We start from the raw sequence: 20326 nt of genomic DNA, 5'->3' as shown, positions 1-20326 counted from the left end.
GTTCCCAGAGTAGGGACCCAGCAGTGGTTGACTGTGATCCTGTCACCAAAGGGTGAGCCTTTCACAAATGTGTTAAGAAGGCCATACTTTCCTCAGCCAGTCCTCTGTTACCTCTCTTTCTCTGTTAACCAATTAAGGACCACATTGTGATCCCCTTACTTAGGAGGAGTACCTTACTCATAAGTAGTCTTATGTTTCCAGTGGAATGTCTTCTGAATTAAGATCCTACTTAACATGAGTTAGGGTAGCAAATCTTGCCCTAAATAGCTAATCATTGTACATCATTTTAAACACAAAGTGCTATACAAATGAATACCTGTATTATTACTTATTCTGCCTAAAGTTGCCATTTAATTTCACATGAATATGCATAGAATGTTCATAAAAAGAAAACGTTCATGAACCACACCATACAGTTCTCTGCCTCATTAGAAGCAGCACCAAAAATATTGATGGCAACTCACTTTCACTGATAAGAAATATGAGACTGGTTTTTGCAGCTCAATTAATCTGGCACCTGTCCTCAGCAATGTATAAATCATTCCTCATTCAAACAGCAGATCATACTTTAGCAGTGGCATTGATCCATGCAGACATCTGGGTTCTGAGTAAAGCCTCTTTAATTACTTTGGCTGACTTTGGGAAGTTTGTTTTTTTTTGGGGGGGGGTTGTTTTTTACAATGATTAGGGAGACTGTGTTTTAATGTTGTTATCACTTAGCTTAAAGTTAGAACTTTGGTCTCCAGAGAAACACCTCCCACCCCAATCTGATCTGTCTGTCCTTGGAGTAGATATCAGAAAAAGCCATTCCTTCAGTTTCTCTAAGGATTTGCTAACCTCTTCACTTTTCTTAGCCAGAGGTGTTTTGACCTTTAATTAAAAGGAAAATGTGTTGCCTTCCTTTCAGAAGACAGCAAATAATGAACTCATTAAAATGAGGTTCGTGTTCAGGGCTTAGAACAAAAAGAGCTGAAGTCTCATTAGCAGCTAACAATCCAGAACATAGCACATAAATAAAAGCTAATACGGCAGAGCAAAATGTCTTGGTGCATTAAATTTGAGCAGTATCAAATGTTTACAGTCAATGATGTCTAGGGCATGAAGTTTTAATGTACTTAATAAAGGAAAGCAAATTGCTTCCTATTAGCCATGAAATGTTACTGCAAAAATTTCCCCAAAAAGTTTATTATGCAAATGAAAGATACAGTTGTAATTAACAAAGACACTATGGGAAAATATCATTCCTGCTTAATAGATGCACCAATTATGAAAAATAAAGACAAAGCAACTCGAACATACAAAAGGTAATTACATGGATTAATGTAAAATACTGCTGAGTATAAATGCAATATAAAGAAAAAAAGATTTATCTTATGGATGTCATAGAGAGAAGTAGACTTACTGACAATCAAGTACTAAAATGAAACCCAAAATTCTTCAAAGATTCCACTTAATTTAAGTGCCCTATTTAAAAGAAACACTTTGATTATTTTTTTAAAAAATGCGCTTAGCCCGGCATGAGGTCATGCACATTTCACCAAACTTAATTATGCTTTGTGGGTCTTTCCTTGGAAAGTTATTATTTTATTAGATTCACTTAATTTACTTCAGAAAAAAATGACATTAGTTCAATTACTGCCTTAGAATCTACCATAGAATCTGCAGGTTTTTTTAAGTGGGTCACTATATCTAAATAGTTATTCTATGCTAATAGCCCCATTCAGCAATCCTTACTCAGAACTAACATGGATTTTTTTAAGGTAACATAATAAGCAAAAATGAAGAGGCCCATAAATACTCTGGCCAAAGATACCACCATCGATCTATGACTAGACCCACAAAGGGGATTTAGCCTCTGCATTGCAATACCTAACTCACAGGAACAATACCCTGTCTCACAAGAACAATGAGATATGTGGCCCCGCCTAGTGTCCCAGTGGTTAAAGCTCTTAACTAGGATATAGAGGTTCCAATCCTAACTCTTCCCGATTTTCACTAGGGACTTAAACTTATGTTTCGCTTCTTCCAAGGGAGTGCCCTAACCATTAGTGCCCTAACCATTAGAGTATCAAGGGGTGGATTTCCCTCAGTCTCTCCTATTGCAGTTGTTCCACTTTGAATATATATAATATTCAAAAATTTATGAATTCATATATTTATGAAATATATTTATATATTCATTAGGCTAGAGAGAGCATGCAAGTGATTTTTACAGTCTAGAAGTTAAGGCACTCATCCAGGAGACCCAGGTTCTAGTTCCACTGCTGATGACCATTTAAGAATTATATACAAACTGGAACATCTTGAACAGGAGAGATTAAGAGCAATCTATCTAGTACAGGGGTGGGCTCATAAATATAAAGGGAAGGGTAACAACCTTTATGTATGCAGTAATATAAAATCCCTCTTGGCCAGAGGTACAGAATCCCCTTACCTGTGAGGGGTTACTCAGTTCAATAACCTTGTTGGCATCTGACCAGAAGGACAAATGGGGAAAGAAGATACTTTCAAATCTGGGGTGGGGGAGAAGGCTTTGTTTTTGTGCTGTGTGTGTGTGCTCTCTGAGACGAAGAGAGACCAAGCAAGTAATCCAGCTCCTACTAAAATGATACATATAATATTACAGAAATAGTAAGTAATAGCAAGGAATGTGTTAGATTATCTTTTGTTTTAGCTTGTGAATTTTCCCTTGTTAAGAGGGAGATTTATCCCTGTTTTTTGTAACTTTGAAGTTTTGCCTAGGGGGGAATCTTCTGTGCTTTAAGTCTTATTACCCTGTAAAATTACCTTCCATCCTGATTTTACAGATGTGCTTCTTTTACCTTTTTTTCTTTATAATACAGTTCTGTTTTTTAAGAATCTGATTGGGTTTTAGTGTCCTGAAAACCCAAGGGTCTGGTCTGTGCTCACCTTGTTTACCTATCTGGTTGGCAGATTATTCTCAAGCCTCCCCAGGAAAGGGGGTGAAGGGGCTTGGGAGAATATTTTGGGGAAACAGGAGCTCCAAGTGGTCCTTTTCCTGAATCTTTGTCTAACTCACTTGCTGGTGGCAGCAGTACTTATCCAAGGACAAGAAAGGATTTGTGCCTTGGGGAAGTTTTAAACCTAAGCTGGTAGAAATAAGCTTAGGGGGTCTTTCATGAGGGTCCCCACATCTGTACCCTAGAGTTCAGAGTGGGAGGGAACCCTGACGTGGGCAAACGTTTTGGCCTGAGGGCTGCATCAGGGTTGCGAAACAGTATGGAGGGCCAGGTAGGGAAGGCTGTGCCTCCCCAAACAGCCTGGCCCCTGCTCCCTCCCACTTTCCGCCCCCGACTGCCCCCCTCAGAGCCCCCAACTCATCCAACCCCCCTACTCCTTGTCCCCTGATTGCCCCCATGTGGGACCCCTCCTCCCCCTATCCCCTGACTGTCCCAACCCCTATCCACACCCCGCCCCCTGACAGGCCCCCCAGGACTCCCATGCCAATCCAGTGCCCCCTCTTCCCCATACCCTGACTGCCCCCCCGAACCTCCACCCCATCTAACCACACCCTGCTCCCTGTCCCCTGACCACCGCTCTGGACCCCCCCGTCACCGCACCCCACCCCCTATCTAACCACTCCCTGTCCCTTGACTGCCCCCCAGTATTCCCTGCCCTTTATCCAACCTCCCCAGCCCTTTACCACGCCGCTCAGAGCAGCAGGACTGGCTTATTAGAAAGCCTGGGAGGTGGGCAGGCGCAAGCCGCGCTGCCTGGCAGGCCAGAGCATTCCCCACATGACTGCGGGGGAGGGGCTGGGGGCTAGCCTCCGCAGCCGGGAGCTCAGGGGCTGGGTGTGGCCCACAGGATGTAGTTTGCCTACCTCTGATCTAGTAGTTATGTTACTGAGGTCAGAGACCTCATTTCAAGTCTCTGTTTCAAATCAGGTAGTGTGGGGATTTGAACCCATGTCTCCCACATCATAGGTGAGTGCTCTAATGACTTGTGGGGGGGAGGGTGATGTGGCACTGTGTTCTATGTGAGTTAGGCATGCTTTGAGAACATCTGTGGGATTGAACCCCTCAGGCAAGCTAGGTGGGGGAATACCTGCCTGAGAATCCCCCCAGGGCCTAGGGGTGAGCTAGGGTCCTGGCTTTCTGGAAGAAATTTGGGCACCTACAGGTTTAAGAGGCAGCAGAGCAGGATCTAAATTTTGGATTTAGGTGCATCAAGTGGCTGTTAAGTATCTAAATTTCTTTTGGATCTAGCCCCCAAGACAGAAGAGTAGTCACCTAAGCACCATAGGAGTTGACCAGTTTTTTTCTGAGCGTGGACTTCTACATGTGTAGAAGTTGTGGGCACAGCCTTACAGTCCTACTACATATGGGCTCTCTGCTAATCTGCTGGGGCCGAGCAGAGTAAAGGCAAAGGACAGCAGAAGATGCTGAACCTGAGTGGAGTAAAGAAGAGAAGGTGATAGAGGGGATGCATATTGAGGAAGCAGATGTAAATGACTGATGTTGGGGAGAGGGGGCTTCACAGACATTGTTGGGAAGTGAAGAAGTGTTCAGCTGAGCAGTGGGGAAATAAGTGTTTGCAAAGGAATCTACATAACATGTGAATAGTGAACTCAATGCTGATGACAGATATAAGAAGTGAGGTGCTGATTTTGAAGTTGAGTGAGGGAGATCAGGAACCTGATGAGCTTGTCCACAGAGGAGGGGGAGGTTTCTCTAGCCTCTGATGGTGGGAATGCCTCCTCTGAGAAGAAAGCCAGAAATCAGTGGGACACTGCTGAGAGTAGAGGTGGGAGTAAAACAGCCTGATTTCATATGGATAGATAATCTTGTGGAGAATGACTGAGTTCAAAGCAGCAGGGTTTGGGGAGAATTATCTTGCTCAGAGGAGGATCTACAATGAGGGTCCTGTGTAGGACTCCAGGTTTGGTTCTGAATCAGGTAAAATTCCCATTGTTTAAACTCCTGCTGTCCTTCCTCCTGGCCAAATTCTGCATGGTCTTTATGTGGCTGTGCAGTGGGTGAGGAGGGCATAAGAAGCCTACCCCTCTTGTAAAGCCTTGATAAGGACCAATCCTTGCTCTCAAGAGATGTAGGGACTGCACCATTCCTGATCTGCTGAGTTACACAGTGCTATTAAGGGAGCAGGGAAGAGTGGACCATGGTTCCTTGCAGGCATTGGGTTGCCAGGTGTCCAGTTTTCGACTGTGCTGACCAGGCCATTAAAACTCCAGTTGGTGCGGGATTAGCAGGCTCCCTATCTGGCTCCGTGCAGCTCCCGGAAGCAGTGACATGTCCCTCTAGCTCTGTAGAGGGACAGCCACGGGGGCTCTGCATGTTGCCCCCACCCTGAGCGCCAGCTCCGTAGCTCCCATTGTCCGGGAACCACAGACAACAGGAGCTACATGGATGGTGCCTGCATGAGGAGCCGCCTGGCCTCTCTGATGCCTAAGAGCCGAGGGACATGTCGCTGCATCAGGGGAGTCCCCAAAAGGAAGTGCTGCCTGGAGCCCTCACTCCCTTCCGCACCCCAACCCCCTGCCTCAGACCAGAGCCCCCTCCCACACTCCGAACTCCTTGGCTCCATTCCCCAGCCCGGAGCCCTATCCTACACCTCAAACCCCTCATCCCAGGCCTTATCCAGAACCCACACTCCTGCCCCAACCCAGAGCCCCCTCCCACATCCTGAACCTCTCATTTCTGGCCCCACCCCAGAGCCTGCACCCAGGCCACAGCCCTCACCCCCTCCTCTACTCCAACCCCCTGTCCCAGCCCGGTAAAAATGAGCAAGTGATTGAGGGTGGGGTACAGCAAGTGGCAGAGGAGGGGGGATGGAGTGAGTGGGGGGCAGGGCCTTGGAAAAGGGCAGGAGGGGGGCAAGGGTGTTCAGTTTTGTCCAATTAGAAAGTTGGCAACCCTATGCAGGTGGAAAAAGTTTAATTCCTTAAAAGAGCAGGCATGCAACAGGCTGTGTGCACCCAGGAGGCATTCTGAATGCCACCTGCTGCTCTCCCGCTGTGGTGCAGATCTGTACTCCCTATTATTATGGACTGAGTCTACAAAGCACAACAAAGTTTATTATTTACCTAGCAAAATTATTGCTGAAGCCAGCTGGAGTCAATGAGAATCTTGATTGAAAAAGTAATTATTAAAAATAGGGAAAGGGTTCAATTATTCTCAAGGCAGGATTGATCTTTGTTTTTGTTTATTTTCTAGATAGATACTGAGATCTGTGTAAGACATTCCCCATACCTACAAACAATACGTTTGGTCAAATGTAAGGATTCACCTATCTGAATAGGTGTCTCTTTAATGTTAACATACAATGAGACAATAAAAAATTAAATTAATTTGCAGATAAATGAATATCTGTGACATGCTTTATACTGAAATGACAAAAAAAAAAAAAAAGGTCTTTTTTGCCCAGCAAAAAACACAGAGTGACAGATTTACCCTTTAGACTGAAACAAAATCACATGATCGTAGTTTATAGGATTTACAACTTAATCCTTGTTCTGCTCTTTTAATGAGACCTTACCTGGATGGAATGTTTCTTCTTCTTTTTGTGATCTTACGAAATAAGATCTTACAAAATAACATTGCAAGGGGGTTTGGAAAGGAAAAAATAAGATACCTTGGTATACCATGTTTTAACTGATAATACTTCAGCATCTTTCATCCACAAAGACAAACCACATTGATTTTGCTCAGTGCACCAGTCCGAATTGCAAGAAGCACTGCATATATTGGAAAACTGTTTCTAAAAATAATGGCCCAGATTCTAAACTGGTGGCATTCTGCATAGCTCCGTTGACTTAAATAGAGCTACAACAATTTTCAACCACTGAAGCTCTGACCCAATGAGTATTTCTAGTGCTGACCATCTTCATTTTATAATTGTAGTATACTGGAACATAATTGTTATATTTGTATCACAATTCCCTTTGTATTTGGTCTCATAAAACATAATGTGTCCTATTACAATGTGTGGATCAAGCACTGATGTACTATGATGGTCACAAAAAGGAAATAATCTAGTTAGGCTGGAGGCAATACTGATCTCTTAATATTCAGTGCTAAGGCACACAGTTTACTGTAGTTAGATTTCACTTGTTATTGCCCCTTACTAATTTATTTCCTTGGATAACGGTTCTTAAACTTCTTGTTAACTCTACCTTAAAACTCTGTATATATTTACTTTTAAAAATAAAGGAAAATAAAAACTTGCTGACTATCTTTTAAGTTGTGTGGAAGCCCAGTGTACATCCCAAATCACGTACATTTAGTTAGTTGTCTATTATCGTAAGCACAGACTTCAGCTGCTAAGATACATGTTAATTTCATATATGTTTCATAGCTAGTCGGTGGTCAGAAATGTTTTTTAGCTTTCAAACACGGAGACAACTGGGCAAAGCATTTTCCTGTAACTGATGAATTTAATGATTAGTGACCAGATGTCCATGCCATGAAAAGAGGTATTAGCTGGAGTTTAAATACCTGTAGGCTACTGCCTGCCTCTTTCTTTGAACAGTGGAAGAATATAAATATCTGACTACGATGAACTTTGTTAATATATCTTTTGACTATTTCTTAAGAGCAACATGATAGGGACTCAAAAGATTGCTGATAATTAGAGCTCTTCATCAATTCAAAACTGGCCAGGCTAATAGAGACATGCATTATGCAGCTGGTATCTGTAGTATGACCGATGTTAAATGTTTGGTGAGTCCCAAGTGGAGAGACATTCATGTAGTAAAAACTACTATTGGAAGCATCACTGCTTGGCAGTCTCATCAGTGAGGTCAAAGGCTAAAAGTGTGCAGAGACTTCTCTTTTACTTCTACAGATGTTGTACACAGAATTGACCTGAGACACACTGATGAGGCAGTAGGGGTAGATGGCAGAAGCTATTCTGTCTCCAGTGCAATCAGACTTGCACATTTTAGGAGCATAAAATTTTATTAGAAAAAATAAAGAACATAATAAAAACCATAGCCATGAGGTAAATGGACACAACTCCCTACTGACTTCACTGGGCTATACCATGACTAAATTTGGCCTACAAGCATCAATTTTAAAGTTTTTACAGGTAAGTGAAACCAAAAGCCTTTAATGCCCAGGCTGGCAAGCAATACCTTTATTGTATTTTGAGTTTTAGCAAATTTCATTATTCAAGTTTTACATATAAACTTAGCATTCATGGTGGTTCAGTTGGTTAGTATATTGTTATGTTTAGAGACCTGAGTTCCAATATTGCAAACATCAAAACATGTATAAGTCAATGTAGGATCTTGCCCTGTTTCTGTTACTCTAAATTACAAAGCTTGTTTCTGTTACTCTAAATTACGAAGCTAGGTACTCTTGCCAGTGATGTTGGTCCCTCACCTTCTTAAATTCCCAAATGTATTCACTAATATACTAAAGAAAAAAAGAATGATCCCAACAACAAACCACAGAACATATTTAAAGAAGACCTTAATTTTATGTCTCATCAGTGGACACAAATTTTAATATGAAGCATTCCTAAATTTTATATTTATTTTTCTAAATGCATGTTAATTTCTTATTTATTTCAGGCATTACTAGAGACTCAAAATTTACTGCGCACTCAGGTTGCAAATTTTACCTTCAACCTTGGATTTTCAGGAAAGTTTTACCACACAGGTAAGAAGGAACTTTGTGCTCTCAGGTAGCTACAATTAAATAGATATCAGGATTTTAAATCTAGTTTTTAGCACTGTCTATTTATCATTGCTGACTCAGAGAAGCAATGGGAAAGTGCTGTGTTCCATCATATCAGGTATTTAGTGTCCGAACCAAGGCCCACTGAAGCAATGGAAGGAATCCCACTGACTTCAAAAGTCTTTTGATCAGTCCCTGAAGGACATGAAGTGTTTTTGCATTTCCTGTCAGTCTTAGGGTGATAAGGAAAGCAAATTAACCGACAACAATTCTGTAAAGACAGGACAGCATGGGTGTCATTCCAGGCTTTTTGCAATATCACAAGTGCAATGAAAAGCATGAGTGCCACAATCTCCTAAGAAGCAGCAATATTTGAATGTGACACACACTGTGACGTGTCTCAATATGATTAGAAAGCAACCCTGTAGCAATAATATTAGGAGAAAACTTTAAAAATTGTAATTGTCTTTAAAGTCCTCATTATGCCAAAATCTTCATCAAAACAAATTTTAAATTGAAATAAAACATATTTTCCTTACTAACTCTGAGTAACCAATAGATTCCTCTTACCCACCCAATATTTCTCTGAAAGATTAGCATTGCCTGATTCAGCGCACTTAACTGTCTCCTTCACATACGCTTCTCTCTGCCTCAATTTTTCTCCCTTCCACTTTCTCAATTTTCCTCCCTTTTTAAACCACCTTGGTAACCCTTCTGCCCTGCCCCATCCTGTCCCTCCATTCAGACTGCCCAGCTTCTTCACTGTTTCCTCCCCCACCATCACTTACATGACACCCAGTACTGGGAGGACCAGTAGGATACGCACTCAATCATTTATTTGAACTGAGGCAATTTCCAGAGTATTCCATTTTAAGTCTAGCATTTTTTTCCTGTTTGAAGTGTCACCTCTAGAATACATAGTTTCCCAACTAGGTCAACCATACTGCAAAAGGGACTGTTGGTTGCATTATATTAAAGAAGCTGGGAAACTTGACTGGAGTTGGAGAAGCAAAAGGATACAGGCATAAGCTTAAAAAGCTAGGAACTAGAGTTTGTGTATGTTGGGGGATGGGAAATAAAAGGGTATGGAGGAGAGAAGTTTGAGAGAGGAATAGAGTAAAGAAGCCAAAACTATTATTTATTTGTACTTATTTGTATTTATAATTTATTTGTAACACCTACCTCCCGCAGCTGAAATCAGGGCCCCGTTGTACTAGACACTGTGCAAACACATAGTGAGAGACAATCCCTTCCTAGAAAAATTTACAGACCAAATAGACCAGACAAAGGGTGTGAAGGAAAAGAAAGATGAAATGATTTGCTGCAGATCATACAGCAAAGCTGTGACAGAGCTGGGAGTAGAATTTAGGTCTCTTGAGACCAACTGAAAAGCTTTTCAGAGAAAGTTGACAGGCGCTGGGGTATAAAGTGATATTAAGGAAAAATTGCAGGGAGTTGCTGTAGCTAATGTTGCTCTTCATGATCATGGACCAATTGGTCCTTGGTCAGGTGTTACTTAGTCTTTATTCAGGAAACTCTCAGTGAAATCAGAAGTTTTGTCCAAGTATGGAGGACTAAATAAGGATGTCAGTATATTGCCCACTGCATCTTAACCTGCTTGTATAACTATTTCTTACTGGTATTATCTATAATAAGGTGAGTAAAACAAAAGTTGACCATTATATTGTGCTTGGAATAGTAGGATGCTGTTTAATAATGCCCCACCATAGAGTTCCATAGACATCAGTTCTTCATGTAGATGCTGTTTGCCCAGCCCAGCAAGTGCAAGAAATGCAAAAGGGGAAAAATCAATGGGGAAAAGAAAATTTATTTTGAATATTAATGGCAAATTAATATTAGTAGTGATATTAGGGGCTTTTTTCAGTTCAAAATACTGACTTGCAATTTTGGTTTATTTCTTTTTGTTAATCTTCAGTTTCCTCTCAATCCACCACAATTCACTAAAAATTACTTCATGTGTAATCTTCAGGTTCTCTTCCCAGTTGATTTGAATATGATCAATATTTCATTTGTAACTGGCATAGAGAGAATGTGTTCATGTGTATGTATGTGTGTTCTCCAGAGATTTATAAGGGTTACTAAAATAGTACAAAGTTACTTAATGAGTTGAGGCATGCCATTGGCTCCATTAAGAGACTTGCTGCAGTCTGTACTCAGTGATGAATGTGAGTTCTAAAGTGAGCACTTCATTCATGGGGTGATATTGTTGTTTTGTCACATCAACTTAGTTTCCAAGTGTTCTCCATGCAAACATACACTTTGTTAATGCATTATAAATGAAACATGGAAAGGTATTCTTTAATTACCGTAAACATGGCTTGATTACCCAAAAGAGGCTTTTAATGTAAGATGCACATCTGTTTTATTAGGACATTAACTGCTGTGCCTTATTGACTTTTCCTTAATGCACAATTTTGTAGTCCTTCCAAAACTCTGATCAGTTGAAAGCTACAAGAAGGAAATAATCATGTGAATCTGTTAGCAAATTAAATAATTATATAAATTAATCAGGAGATCACTGACCTGTACTGCACCTGTGCCTCTTAATTTGGGTGCCCACATATACTTAGGATAGCTATATACTAACCATATACACTAATTGCTTATATTCTTCATGCTGACACCCATTTCTATTAACAGGCAATTGAGTGATATAGGAAAATTGATGTCCTTTGCTGGTACCCTTTAGTCTACAAGTGCACAGTTTACTAATAGAAGTAAACTGTGCATTTGTAGACAAAAAGACACCAGGAAGAGTTGGCTAGTGTCTATTAGTAATCCAGAGTAAGTATGCATTTCCTGTGCATATATATATATACTGTTATCTGGGTATGTGAGTTAGTGTTCCCAGGATCTGCCAAATTAACTGCTCATAACTTTTAAACTACTGACTTTTCTTCAAACATGGCTTCAGTTTTAAGATTGAAAGAGACTCCTAAAACAAGAGATGTTTGAAGAAAATCTTAAAGTAGCATTAGAATTTTGGAGCATTTAATGTCAGTAAACCAGTTTGGGAAAAGTGTGCACTTACCTAGCTGTGCACAGATGCACAACATTTCTCTCTGAAAATGCATGTCTACTGATTTAATGAAAACTACTGCACCTTTTCACTTCATAATATTCAAATGCTCATTACGACAGCTGTTGGAAAATGGGGAATTTATTTTACAGAAAATTCTGACTTTTCATTAGAAAAAATAAAACCCAAAACCTTTTTGTTTTTCGACAGACACTTTCTTTGAAATTTTTCATTTTTTTTTAAATACACACAACAATTTTCCATTTTAAAAAAAGTTTAATAAAAGTTTCCATTTATTAAAAAGTTTTTAATAACTTTCTATTATTTTATGAAATTAAAATTTTATTTTTAAAGGCATACAAGGGTAGTAGGTCTCCATACCAAGTTTCAAACCTCAACCATTTTTGTTGTTTTCTTGCAGCTCTGCCTTAAGGGTGTGTTGGTTTTTTTTAATAAAAGGAAGTATTGTGTTATCTTTCTAAATTTTTACCACAGTGAAAAAATGGTTGACATATTGTACTCAAACTTTATTTAAAAAATTAATCATCAGGAGGAGACTACCCCAGGAAAATCTGAGTCCAAAAAATGAGTTTTGTGAAAAAAAAAAGTTTTGTTCATCTTACTCTAATTATTTTACATATTCACATATTATTGCTTCCTATATTCTAACTTTACTTCATTCTTACTTATATTATGTTAAATGCCTGATTTAAACTTACCCTAGTCCTATGTAACATGGCTAATATCTATTTTTCTCCTCTCCATCCCTACTTCTAAAACCCTGAACCAAACTCGAGTCTTTTCCGCTTGGACTATCAAAGTGTTTTTCTCATGTTCTCCCGGACTCTCATCTCTCTCACTGCTAGACCCTTTCAAAAACATGTTTCTAATATCACCATCCTCTCCTGCCTCTCTGACAATGTCTCCCGCCTGTATATATGTGTGTGAGTATATAAAACATGAACAAATACATGTTTATTAACCAGAGTGCATACCGAAATAACAGCCACCAACCTTTCTTTTGAACAAGCAATTGTTTTCTTTAAAAGAATTAGAATGGAGTATATCTCAAGAGAAACTCTCACCAACATAAGTAAGTGTCATATAATGTACTTGGCATGTGTTCTTCTACTTGTACTGTGCCACAAATAATAGTATATAGATAGATTAGTAGAGCACCAAAAGAAAGAGATAGTGATACACTCATTGCACAGAAATATTCTTCAAAACATTGCAGAGATTAAATACAAATGAAAATAATACATTGAACACTTATCTTTCTAATACCTGCAGTGAAAGCGAATAAGGATGACTACAAACCACTTTCTTTGTAATTTAGTTTTGCAAAGTGTTGAAAGACTTCTAAAAAAGAAAGCAATCTGTTTGTGAAAAGTAAAGATATGTCTTAAGCTAAATAAAAGCAGTTAAAATAAAATGGTGAAGGAACTAGAAAAATGCTTCCAGTAAACTAACTGAAGTTTTAATACTTGATTTGTGGATGAAGTTAGTGAGATTTAATGTAGCCATTCATATTTTTAAAAGCACTGGGCTATCTGTCTGCAGACTCTAGAAAGTAGCCCTATGTCATTTCTCATTTTGAAGATGTTCTTTGTTGTAACCACTTGAGTTGTTTAAAATAACTGGCTTTTCAGTTCATCGGCAGTTCTGAAAAATAGAAGAAAACAACATTTGTTTTGGGTCAAGCAAAATGAAACTTTTTTTGAAGGACCTTTGAAAATGAAGGGCTAGAATCACTAGGGGACTCCACCACTGTTTTGTGAATGGTGCTTATGTTGATGATGGTGCCCCCATATGCTCAATTAGGGACTTATAAGTAAGTGCCTTACTCTATAGTCCTGTGGTTATTCTTGTGTAGGGCTCTCTCAGTCACTTCTGTTGAAGCTGTTCCACTTACTCTCTTTAATATTAAATATTCATTCAGCCTCCAAAGAGAAAAAGAATGACTCTATAGTCTGGTGGTTTGAGCACACACCTAGGAGGGAAAGACCTGGCTGCAAGTCTCTGCTCCAGAGCAGGGACTCAAACCTAAGTCTCCCACATCCTAGCTGAGTATCCTAAGTATTGGGCTATCATGTGGGGGGGAAGAGTCATCACCTTCTCCTACTTAGTTTTCCGAATGGCACCAAGTGCCCTTGTGACTCTAGCCCAAAATCAGAATATTTAATTTTTAAAATGTCAATATGAATTATTTTGACATTTCCATTTTATTTTCTTTTTTCTCCTGAAGCAATTTGCAGAAACCGACACAAATTGCAAAGTATTTCAGTTGACCTGAATTTGCATTTTTCAGAGAAAAAAGTTTCAGAAAAAAATTTGCACGCAATCTAGTAACCATATGTGTTTTCTTCTGCCTGAATTGTGGCACACGTCTTCACTAACGTGGGCTATTAACTTTCATTTAAAATGAAAGCTTAAATTCCGCAAAAAATATGGCATACCAAGAAAAACTCTACCCTGCACTTGAAAGTTGAGTAGATTTTTTCAAAGCCCTGTTATAGCTTTATTTTACTGCCTAGTTACTTTATAACACTGTTCCATGTTTCTTTTGATTCTGATTTTATCAAAATATATCAGACTTCAATTTGATGAGGCTCTTAGTGGGAGTTTCTTTTGGTTTTGTTCTGAGCTTTCATAAAATGTAAATGTCTGGTTCCTACTGCTGCCTCTGCATATATACCAGCCCAGATAAATATGCTCTTTCACCTAAGGATCACATTAGTACTAAACCAAGAGTCAGCCATAGCGCATGAGAAAAAGTAGTTCAGCTCTGGCGCGCTCTTCTCCTGGTAGCAATTCAAAGCCTTTGAAGATCAAATGAGAGAGATCATGATTGCCCACTTTCCAACAGTAGGCAACATGGACTTTTGATTACTCCTTGAACTTGGTTCTCCCTTTGAGCCTGCCCTTGAAAGTTAGTTGTCATTGTTATAAATTAACATAATATAAGTGGGGAGAGAAGTACCAAACATAACTCTTCATAGCATCATTTCCTGAACACAGCAGTGTAATTGCACCAAATCTATGGCATTACAGTCGGTGAGGCAGTCATCAGTTTGGTTTAAAAATGCAGTTACTTGCACCTTTCACTGTACAATTATTATTTTTTCTTTTTTTATTTTGCAGGAACTGAAGAGGAGGATGAAGGCGATGACCTGTTGTTGGGGTCTGTGGATGAGTTCTGGTGGTTTCCTCATATGTGGAGTCACATGCAGCCTCATCTCTTCCATAATGAGTCATCACTGGTGGAGCAGATGATTCTCAACAAGGACTTTGCACTAGTGAGTAAAATTTATAAGAAGGTATGATAGGCTGCAAGTCCTCCTTAGTCAGGAAAGAGTTAATTGGCTGGAGCTCTTGCTGCCCTGTGCCATGCTATGAGGAGGAAAAGGGGAGGGTGTGTGGTCACCAGGGTATAGACTCTTCACCCACTTCACTAGGAAGTGCTGGGAAAAAATAGGAGGCTTTACCTATGATGTGAACCAAGCCTAGCATTGGAAATGCCTAGCTAAAAAAGGAATTTAGACTTAGTTTTGCCACTATTTTATTCCTCATTAAGAAGTAACCCCTTTTCTTAAATAACCAACTGGCTGCTTGTTGGCCATGTAATGCCTTCAGGGACAGTCAGTTAGCCTATTCCTCCACCTTGTAGCTTAAGGAAGACAATTAGAAATAGGCAATCTGCTTCCTGATATACAGAACAGATATATGGGGCAGAGTCAGGGGCTGGAGGGAGAACATTAAGTGAACCCCTTATTTCACCCAAAGGATTGCATAGACTTGGACAGGTTTCAGAGTGGTAGCCATGTTAGTCTGTATCAGCAAAAATGAGGAGTCCTTGTGGCACCTTAGAGACTAACAAACTTATTTGGGCATAAGTTTTTGTGGTCTAAAACCCACTTCATCAGATGCATGGAATGAACAATACAGTAAGTAGGTGTATATACACAGCTAATGAAAAGATGGGAGTTGTCTTACAAGTGTGGCGATCAGTTCTAACAAGGCCAATTCAATTATGGTGGAAGTGGCCTCTTCTCAAGAGTTGACAAGAAGGGGTGAATATTAAGAGAGGGAAAATTACTTTTGTAGTGCTGACAAAACCAATGCAATCAAGATGGATGTTGGCCATTTCCAACAGTTGACAAGAAGGTGTGAGTGTCAGCAGAGGGAAAATTACTTTTTGTAGTGACCCATCCACTCCCAGTCTTTATTCAGGCCTAATTGGATGGTGTCCAGTTTGCAAATTAGTTCCAGTTCTGCAGTTTCTTGCTGAAGTCTGTTTTTGAAGGTTTTTTGTGCTCTCCTACTGGTTTTTGAATGTTACAATTCTTGATGTCTGATTTGTGTCCATTTATTCTTTTGTGTAGAGACTGTCCGGTTTGGCCAATGTACATGGCAGAGGGGCATTGCTGGCACATGATGGCATATATCACATTGGTAGATGTGCAGGTGAATGACCCTCTGATGGTGTGGCTGATGTGGTTAGTTCCGATGATGATGTCCCTTAAATCGATATGCGGACAGAGTTGGCAATGGGGTTTGTTGCAGGGACTGGTTCCTGGGTTAGTGTTTTTGTTGTGTGGTGTGTAGTTGCTGGTGAGTATTTGCTTCAGGTTGGGATTTCACATGGCTTCTTTAAAAACCTATGCAAGTCTTTGAAATGTGCCCTTTAAATAGCTAGTCTCTCTTGTGGTGGTGTTGATGCATAATGATGTTTGATTTAGCCTGTTTGTACTCTTAACTTTTTAAGAGCTGTCCCTCAAGCACTGGATGGAGCTCAATATAATTGTGTTGTAAAGTAATGTTGAAAGCTCTTTAGAGTCCATCCAGAACAATTATACTTGGTTAGTCAGCATAACAGAGAGAAAAACAAAATCTATAAGTCCTTTCTTTGGAAAAAAACATTATGTGGTTCTTGACAAAGCATTGCAACTCCAAGCAACCAAAGTCACTTAAAAGAGCAGAATGACATTGTCACTCGGCCTGCTGCTCAGAGAACACAAACTCTCAGAGCCTCTTCCATTTGCAGAGACCAGTATTCTCCCGTTCCCTTCTCTGAGGTTCTAGTGCAAATAAAAACTCCCAGGAGTCAAGGAAACTTATAATTTAAAATAGAATGGGAAAAAAAATGTTTCCCTTGCTTGTTAGTGTATTTTTTCCCTAATGATCTCCATACCACATTGCAAACTTCATGTGATTGCCTCCTGTGCTTTCTGTAGTCCTTTTCCCCCCTCAACTTTCTTGTTTGCCTGGATATTTGCACAGAATCATATTATATTTTTTTAGTAAAAACAGACTGAGAATGTTTCTTTTATCAGCTTTCTTTTCTGACCTGATTCATTCATGAATTATAGAATCCATGTCTTTTGCCATCGTGATTAGCAATGGGCAAATCGATTCAGGTAGGAGAACCAGATTGGGACATTACGCAAAAGTTGAAATCAAACTAAAACTTGGACGTTTAGTTGGGTTTTTCCTTTCATTATTTTCTATTTCTGTATGATTGTAAATTGCTGGGTTCCAGCTGGAACCCAAAGCAAAACCAAAAACCAGGAAATGATATTCTTGGAAACTTCCAAGCCCCTTTGCAGACCCATGGATTTAATACACTTGATATATGTTTTAGCAAACATCCAAACTTTTGGGGTTTAGCCAAACTGTACTTCCAAAATTTTGAGTTTTGGGACCAGTTCAAAAAATGATCCCAAAGTTGTAACTACACTATTACCCCCATGCAGCTATGATGTTTACTGAATATCCTGTAAAAGAATATAACAATGTGCTTTTTAAGTGCACCCACTCCATAGAAGGATCCTCATATCCCTTTAAACCAGAAGTAACCAACAATGGACAAATTACTCCATTACAGTCACACTACAATAATAATTAATAATTAAAATTTAATAGAACAATAATTTATAAGTCTGTATAATTACAACCTGTTTCTTCAAATTAAGTCATGCACAATTCTTCAGGAATTTAACTTTATAGAACTTTGAAGGAGTTGTGTGATACTGTTTGTGAGTGAGAGGGACATAAATGTTAGACACTGCTCATATTTAAAAGTCAAAGTAATTTTTATGACCTGTAACCCAAACCTTTTTGGCTCATTTTCTTTAAACCTCTCAGGAAAATTCTCCTTATAAATTGGATTAAACCTGCCAATGTTCAGGTCAAGTTATATTTAATAGCAAAAGTTATAAGGTGGGCTAAAAGTATGGCTTATCACAGAATTTGGTTGCAGCCTTAACTACAAAGACAATACCTTCTCTCTATAATCATTTTCATTGAATGGTAGGGGCTCCTAAGGGTACCCATAAATAAGGAGCTGAAGAAAATGAAAGGCTGGTGTCATTATAGTTTTATTTCCTGCTCACAGTTGGACATGAGTTGTACTGACCTCTTAGCACTGAATTCTATAATAGCTATACAATTTACTTATGAGAACACTTCTTTTCAAAACCTTCATGTGAAATCCTGTCTGTGGGAAAAATTTATCTTCCTGACATGACAACCTCCCTATTATCTAACACAGCGCTGGCAGCCATGAACTCTGAGTAAACTCCTCTCCTTTCTCATTCTTAACATCTTGCCTTTTTTGAGAATGGCCTTTCCTATCTCTCTGCTACATTTTTTCATATCTCTCACAAGAACCAAATCCAAATCTAAATCCAAATTAGCAGTTGAATTAATTAACAAGAATAAATAAGCCAAGCAGAAGTCTCCACATTAATTTTTCATTATTGATTATTATGTTTATATGGAATCCTTCTCATATTTTTGTGGTTTTTCTCATGCATCATCCATCCACTGAATTCCACCCTTACTACAGAACATCAGTAAAGATTATACTTTGGAAGCTTTTGCATAAAGATGTAACCATTTCCTGGGGAAGTTGATTGGGGATGGGACAGTAGAGTTTGTGTGGGGTTTTTTTGTTTGTTTTTTTAAGGGTTTTAGAGGAAAACATTCTATTTGAGAAGGCTCTGTTCATGCAGCAATTGCATATCTTAGCCTAGACAATTGCTTCACATCAGGACTTTTGAGAACAGCTTGGTGTTAACATTTTAAATGAAATACAGTGACACCTACTTTTTGTGATCTCATATATTGTGAAACTCATTTATAATAAATTAGAACATATGTTGAATCACTACAATGCCTTTTGGTATGCAGATTCCATTTACAGTAAACCTATGCTGAAGTCAATAGAAGGATTCCCAATCACTTCAGTAGGCTTTTGATTAGGCACAATAGGACAGTTGTTCTGGGAGAAACAATGATTTAATAATAAATGTTCTTTATTGTAACAGAATTCCTACTCTGAATTAAAGCCCAGCTTAATGAACCCTAGCCAATTCAGTCATTGCATATGAAACCCCTAGTAATATTTTACATTATTACATGAAAGTTTAAATATATATATGCATTGCATCCTCTTGTACTGTAGACATATTCTGTTTCCAGGGATCTGTATGCACAAATTCTAGGTAGGGAGCAAGATCTGTGGTTCAGAGTAGGGGTTTGAGTCAAATCAAAATGCCTGAGTTCTATTCTCAGCTCTACCACTGATTTGCTTTGCAACCTGTACTTCGGTATGCCTATCTATAAAATGGGGATAATAATAATTTCCCTCCTCATGTAAGTGTTTTGCAAATTTATATTTTCAAGTCAGTTAATTAAATAATCTTCAAAAATCACTGCCAAGTTGAGGTGTTTGCATCTTAAATGCAACTGTAAAATATCACTTTTGATAAGTGCACTCACATATTCTGCATATCAAAAAGGACTGTTAATATTCATACAATTTAACAATTGATTGATGGATGAATGACATTTTCTGAGATAGAGCAGGACTGAAAATTATGCAACATCTCACCTGGGCATGGTGAAAAGTTAAGGAAGTTCTCAGTAGCAGCAAAGCTATATTACATGTATGTGTGAATAATTTGCATGGCAGCTGGTATCAGCAGTAGAATTTGTTTTAGCCTCAGATGCTGCATCTCTGACCTATCAAGTGGCTGTTTTCATGGCAATATTCTCATCCTCTAAGGAATTTACACCATGAACAGAATGCTCTGCAAGAGTTAGAAAGTAATAAGGAAGGAAATTAATTGTCCATATTAGTCAAAATGTATTAACACAAATCTACCAGGGTTTGCCATTGTCTAATCTAGGCAATATTACTGTTGAATCAAGAGGGGGAAAGTTTAAAGCCTTATTCTGTTTCCTTGGTAAATAAACCCGTAAATTCATATTCATGTTGTCTCTTCCCCAGATTGTAGGCAATGTGCAGTATTCTTGCCCTTGTGTGCCCATGCTCCATTCCCCTCACATCAGTGCAGAATTATACTGGTGTTCAAACTTTTAGATATTCAGTAAAAACAGGACAAATAGAGCTCAATTTCCCAATTAAGTAAATCAAAGATTATTTAGACTCTTCCTTGCCTAACATCCTATTTATGTAAATATGGATGTGATATCACATATCGCAACTGGATCCAGGAAATGGAAGGGTACAGTTTGTTTTAATAATTGGTTTGGTTTTATTTGCTCATATTTTGCACTTTCATAAAGATTTCTATGTGAAGAGCTCACAGTGCTTTAC

The 20326-nt window shown here is 39.0% G+C and overlaps 1 protein-coding gene across 3 annotated transcripts in view; it reads left to right on the top strand.

Moving 5' to 3' along the window:
- The window catches only part of LOC311519589 (bifunctional heparan sulfate N-deacetylase/N-sulfotransferase 4), a 175493-nt gene that overhangs the window by 56562 nt on the left and 98605 nt on the right, over positions 1-20326 (top strand). For all 3 annotated transcript variants that reach the window (XM_084626233.1, XM_084626235.1, XM_084626234.1), the window contains exons 4-5: positions 8555-8642; positions 14845-14999. In XM_084626233.1, coding sequence (XP_084482359.1) covers positions 8555-8642; positions 14845-14999 — 243 coding nt within the window. The remainder of the gene's footprint in view (positions 1-8554; positions 8643-14844; positions 15000-20326) is intronic.

Source organism: Lepidochelys olivacea (genome assembly GCF_965140295.1).
Source record: "Lepidochelys olivacea isolate rLepOli2 genome assembly, chromosome: 4".
Taxonomy (NCBI): Eukaryota; Metazoa; Chordata; order Testudines; family Cheloniidae; genus Lepidochelys; species Lepidochelys olivacea.
The sequence above is the reverse complement of the archived record's forward strand: the minus strand, read 5'-3'. Positions and strand labels throughout refer to the sequence as shown.